The sequence below is a fragment of the Pyrus communis genome, chromosome 17, assembly GCF_963583255.1.
Source record: "Pyrus communis chromosome 17, drPyrComm1.1, whole genome shotgun sequence".
Lineage (NCBI taxonomy): Eukaryota > Viridiplantae > Streptophyta > Magnoliopsida > Rosales > Rosaceae > Pyrus > Pyrus communis.
Window position 1 is genome coordinate 1,930,067 of NC_084819.1, and position 6,356 is coordinate 1,936,422.

The 6,356-nt window shown below is 40.0% G+C and overlaps 1 protein-coding gene across 1 annotated transcript; it reads left to right on the plus strand.

The window, feature by feature from the left end:
• Positions 1 to 2,610: 2,610 nt before the first annotated feature.
• LOC137723708 (uncharacterized) lies at positions 2,611 to 5,622 on the plus strand. Its single transcript, XM_068462902.1, has 3 exons — positions 2,611 to 3,345; positions 3,690 to 4,512; positions 4,967 to 5,622. The coding sequence occupies exons 1-2, from the start codon at positions 3,227 to 3,229 to the stop codon at positions 4,477 to 4,479; spliced, it is 909 nt and encodes a 302-aa protein (XP_068319003.1). The 5' UTR covers positions 2,611 to 3,226; the 3' UTR covers positions 4,480 to 4,512; positions 4,967 to 5,622.
• Positions 5,623 to 6,356: the final 734 nt, after the last annotated feature.

Sequence of the window (6,356 nt, forward strand, 5' to 3'; positions counted from 1 at the left end):
TTTTTTTCGTGTTCCTGCAATTTTTTTCTTTCCATTTCTTTAAACCTCCGTTGTCGACTTGTTCTTGTTGGCTTTAGTTTTGGAGTAACGATGAGTGGAAGAACGCAGGTGGATGTTATCGATACGAGTAAAATTTCACTTGTACAAGATGAATTGAGAAGTGGAAGCAGGTTTAAGAGGAAAAGAAAGATGCAATTCTTATCTTTTATTTCTCATAAGTTTTGTTGAAAGTGAGCAAACCGTCATGCTTTCGAATTGCTGCAAAAAAAACGGTTGTTTCAAGCAAACGCAAGATTTCACACATGTGCATCCATGGCAACGACAGGGCTGCTGTTCGCTCAACGATGGGAACAATGATATGCCACGGCCCTGGGGGGGAAGGGTCGCTCAACGACGAGAACAATGATACGCAATTTGCCTTCTGCACTTTTAGCATTTTGGTCTCCGTTCTTTGTTAGCCCTTTTGATTTTCGTGCAAGCTCGTTGTTGTTTATTATGCGAGCTTTTCCGGCATCATCTGCTGAGCTTCAGCTTCGCTTCCGATATTGGTTCAACTCACTGTGTCCTTGAATCTGGCTCCTTGCAAGCTCTGCAGTTTCCTTCCCAAAATGATTGTTTTACGTTGGATTGTAATGCCGTATGGTGAAGGAGATTTACATGCTCTTTTCATGGTTTCGTTCTAATTCTTTGCAGTTTCGTCCTACAACATTTACCCGAGCAGCTCATAGAGTGTATCAGTTTGCCTTCTTGTATCGAGTGGAGAATCAATTATAATCCTAAACAAATTCTTGTACACAAAGAACCCAATTAATCATTTACGTTCAGCTCAAACATGCAATTTCTCCTTAACTCGTCGTACGATATTCAGCTTAAAGGTTCAGCCGTCAACAGTTTAGCGTATTCACAGAATCAAAGTAAATGAGGATTAGTTAGTTATAGAAAGACCTTGGAGAATGAGTATGTTGCTGTTGGCAACGTCACCAGTAATCGAGGGAGCAATCGTTAACCTCGCCTCCTTTGGTTCTGCTCCTAAATTAAGCTTGAAGATCCTGAGTACAAGTGCATAACAACCACCCCCTTGTTATAACATTTTATCACACGCCCTAGATTTCTTGCAAATGTTCCAACAGTTCACACACTCCCGGCGGATGCAGTTTCATTTTTGTACCTTCTTACAAAATACCATACTGCTAGGGATGGAGAGTAAGGAACAGTTGACAGACTCAAATATCAAGATTCTATACACAGCCATTACCCGTTTCATCTTCTGGTAATCGTTCATCCGAAAGCTGAAAATTAGAGTTAGCTTGGGGGAGGATCAAATGTGGGCACCTGTCAACCACATATATGTGATGTAGGTGTATATGTGCCTCAAGGAGAAGAGATCTTAACCTTCTGCACTTGGGAGAAGTCAGTATCATCAGAGGAGGATACACCAAAGTTGCCGCGGCATCCCTTGTTCCTTCCTAGCTATATAGTCTCATATCTGTTAAACTTTTTGCCGATGTACGTTGGGTACCCATAATATTGACAGCCTTCTCATTTCAGCCTCACCGCACACAAATATTGCACAGAATATGAGATCCGGAGCTACAGATCCTCCATCACCAAATGCAGGCATTTGTCCAACAAATTTTGCTATGCAATTTGCAAAGGCCACCGGTAGACACCGAATGGAACCATACAATCGATGACAAGTTTGAAGATGAAATGTGATGGGCCTGCGCTTCATCATACGGATAACGGATGGTGGAGAATATATATCAAATGCGCTAGCAGCTTGTCGCCTGTATATTCGTGGATGTGGGATGGATGAAACTTTTTTGATTGGTCAGGACCGAGGTACCAAAAGAAAGATAAAATCATAAACACCAAATGCGAATGCCTGAGCAAGCATGCAATCAACAGGCTACAGATATTACGACCTGAGGCAGACATAACCGCAAAGTTAAAAAACAAAGCAAACAAGACCTCCTAATGCAATCATACAAGTAAACTAGCTCTGCTTCTCACAGTCACAAGACTCACAACCACAGAATTCCGGGATCGATTTCTCTCTAGCTATCCGAGTGATGGGATGGCAATGGCATGCATTATTCAGTATTATTTGGTGCTAATCTTATGCAGAAATGTGGTTTCCAATCAATATTTTGCAGACATCTGCAGAAGCTCTTTCCCTTGCATGTATGTCCTTTAAAATCTAAATTTCTTTTTCTCCAATGGATCTGTGGCAGCAACGGAAATGGAGATTGAAAAGGAGGAAAAAAGAAGCTCAAGGTGAGGAGACATTCTACCGTGCTGACAACCGGACCGCATGGTCATCCAACAGCACGCATAAAACACCTCACTTTCCATATTTTGCTCTCGCCCGCCCTCCGGTCCACGCCCTTGTGCCGGGTGGCCACATACGGCGTTCGGACACAAGAATTTCTCCACTTGAGGAGGCTAGGACAAGTTAGGCTGACCCCATTTCTGGGTGCCCCTATATTGTCAACCAACCCTCAGTCTGTCTTCTCGTTTATTTTTATTTTTTTTTTCCAGGAAAAAGAAGGAAAAAAAAAACAAGCAAGCCCCAAATAAGAAAAAAAAAGAGAGGAAAATAACTACAAGTAGCGCCTCTTCGACCTTCTTCTTCTACTTCGTCTCCTCCTCTCTCTCTCCATTTCTCTCTCTCTCTCTCTCTCTCAAAGTCGACTCACAAGGAAACAATCTCAGTCCATTCAAATTTCTCTTCCAATTTCCATCTATAACATTCTTCAGATTTCCCAGAAACAGAAATGGTTCTTGCACAACTATTCTGTAGATATCTCTCTCTATTAAATTCTTCCGTGGCATCCATTTTTCTACATATGTTCATCTCCTTCTCCTTCTCTTGAGCTCCACACACACCCTTTCCATTCCAAATTCCAAACCCTTTTGAGCTTAATCACCGTTGTTTTTCCTCTGTAATTTCCAACCCAATGTTACACATTTCTCTCCCCTTTCTTATTTCGTTTCATTAATTTAATTAATTATCGATAACGCTCCTTGTATTCTCCTCAACCTCACCTCACCAGCTGTGGCTTAATTTGCGCTTTATTTTCTCAATCCTCGATCGTTTCTTTGGCTCAAAGGGTTCTTGGGTTGCTTTGGATGTAATTCTTGTTCCATTATCCCATATTGCTCCGTAAATTTGAAGTGGGTTTGTTTTGTTTGTGCCCAAAATTAATGTTTTGATTGATCACTCATGCTTGAATCTCAGCTGAAAAACCCAGCTCGGGCCGGGACTGGGGTTTCACAATCTCTGCAGAAACAAGTAGCTCCAAATGATAACCCTGGTCAACCAGAATCGCCCTTCTCCATAAGGTGATTGTTCTTCCCATCTATAATTTATTTGTGGGTTTCTTTTTATGGAATGGGTTGAATATGTTACACTTGTGAACAAATTTCGGTTCTTGTCTATGCTGTGTATGTTTATCTGAACTTTCACTGTAATTGGTATTTCATTTCAACTAGGTTTCCATTTGTATATTACTTTGTTCCTTTCTGGGTGAAATTTTCAAGGCTGAAGTTCATTTCAAATTTTCATTCACCTTGTGTGTAATAGTAACATATGCATGTTAATGAAATGAGTTGCATGTCAAAGTTGTTTGCTCATAAAAGTCAACTAGGTTGACGTCGTTTGTAACTATTTCAATTTGGTTTTGCAGACAGTATGTTCTTGATTGTCGCCAGAAAGATGTATTTTCTAACTGGCCATTTCCAGAGAAATACTTGCAAATTTGTCTCGACCATGGTATTAGCGATGCGTTGCCGCCCTTTGAATCCCATACTTCAGCTATCAAATCGATCAGAGGAGCGGTAGGTTTGAATTGTACTCAACAAGATGATAACAATGCTGTTGACTTCGAAAGCGGAGTACCAGATATCATTGAGGAGACTGAAGATGGGGGTAAACTGTGCTCTGACAATGAGGAAGCAATATCAAAACTTTCAAATCAGCACTGCCATTTCTCTCCTTCGAATAGTAGTCGTGAGCGTGAAGAAAACAAGGCGGACTTTAGTTCCCACATATCATCCAATAGCATAGTTTCAACTGATCAACCTTCAACTACAATACCAAGTTCACACCTTAATGTTGTTGGGTGCAATGAAACTTTGACTTCTTCTAGGAAGCCAAGGCATATGAAAAAACGACACAAGGGTAAGCATAAGAAGAGGTCGATGGGGAATATCTTAGATGTAGCCAAGCCTTGTACACCGGAGGATCTCCTTAGAATTAAAAGATTGTGCTGTGTTTCAAGCGTACCTCTTGAGAACGGGGGTGAAGGAATTGAGACTTTGATCGATGCTAAGCAAGATTGCAACTCTGATCTAACCAAGGATTACTCGAGTGAAAAGCCTGAGAGAGATGGTAGTGAAGCAGCGAATCTCAGCATGCAGTCCAGCAAAAAATTTGTAGTGAAGTTCACGTTTAGCGGTTGCAAATCGAATGTCTGAAACATATATTAAAAATATCGCACATTCTATGAGGTAAATCTCAGCTTCATTATCTTTCTCCCTTGATTGACTATCTATGCTCATAAGTTTGAAGGATTTAGTTACACTTGATTTGATTGCATCTGCATGCACCCATTCATAGTCGTACAGTTTGTAAAATGGTCTGAAACGAGAAATGTCTGATTTGATATTTCATTTCAAAAACTGTGTTCCTAGATTGTTATCTAATACATATTCCTATAAACAAAAACAATAATGATACAGCTAACACCGATAAGCATTCTCAAAGCATGTATATTTTCCGGCCTTCCCTTTGAACATGATACAGCTAACACCGATAAACATTCTCAAAGCATGTACGTTTTCCAGCTTTCCCTTTGAATATTTTGAAATTCTTGTTTATCAGACTTCATATTTTCACTTTAGTTGTAGTGGTTCCGAACTCATTAGCTCTGCTGTAAGTCATGTTATCTGTCAACTTATGCAGGTTTGTCCTTCATGGCTTAAGATCTCTGTGCAAGAAAAAGGATTTTGTCAAAATTTATTCTTTTAGTATAGTTTAGTTAGAAAGTCCAGCACCATGAACTTCTCGGTTGGGTGTGACGTACGTTATTTAAAGGATGCCTGCTCGATGGTGGGGTGCATCCAGCTGTTTATCTCAAACCATATCCAAGCTAAGGAAAACACATATGGCCTCTTGCATTTCCAGCCAAGGTTCAGATTTTCTCCGGAGAGCGCGCCACAAAATATTGCCATATGATGCCAACTTATTCATCGTTGAGTTCCATGGGATTGAGATAGCTGAGTGGTCATGGTCATCTTTTCAAGTCATTTTCTTTCCTTGATGAATGCCACCGAGCTAATGCACCTGTTGTGACACGTCAGAAACCTATACTTGCTCACTCGAAATGTCCTTCTATGACTCGACGATAACTCAACAAAGTAGATGGTTCCATTGCCCTCAAGCAGTTAACAATCTTATTGACGAGACAGTGTTACCGTAGCAGTTTCTTCTTTTATTTTCTTTTGAGTGGATTCCCAGAGAATGTACTTGTACTAGGGTTGCTCACTCTTTGTCATCTTTTACTCCTTGTCTTGATTCTTATTTACATTCTAATATTATTGAGAATCTGAGGAGATCGATCAGCCAAAAGAAAGTATAAATTTTTGTGAAGAATACAACTTATTGGATATTGCTTGCCTAAAAAATCATCACCTGTGAATAATGAGACGTTAGACGATTTTATTTCTTATTTGGACTGTTGGCACGGTCGCATGTTTAGAAATACTGAAGTAGCTAAGACATGTTTCTATTAATGGCAAGGCCATGGTCACGCTTGGTGTCTAGGACTGGATTGGAATGGTAACTCGCTATATCCAAGCTATGTTGAAGGAAGAAATGAAAACAAATTGTGTCTAACTTGAACATCGACCGAGGAAACTTATTCCTTCTCTATCCCCGCAAAAATGTTAGGATTAGAACTTAGAAGAATTAAGTTTCTTTCATGTTTAATTCTGTCAAAATGAAAACTCGTTCACCTCGACAATCCTAGCCACTAGACCAGCCCTACGTTTTTTCGTTTTAAACTTGAATTACTATTCCCAATTAGTTTAAGTTTAGTTTCTCAGAATAATAAAGAGAAGTAATTGAAAATGAAAGGCTCTTATGTGCCAACTAACTTCCATGAAATTTTGGTTTTCTCTTGCCTCACCAGACTTATGTTGAGAATCACCAGAACCTTACCAAGATTCTCTAATACATCAAGAGTTAAGAATCTAGTATCATCTGGTATAATCCAGGAGACGAGACGTCGAATAAGTTTCCTCCTACCCTTCTCTATTGTTTTGCTGGGTCAAACGGTTCTTGGCCGGTTGCT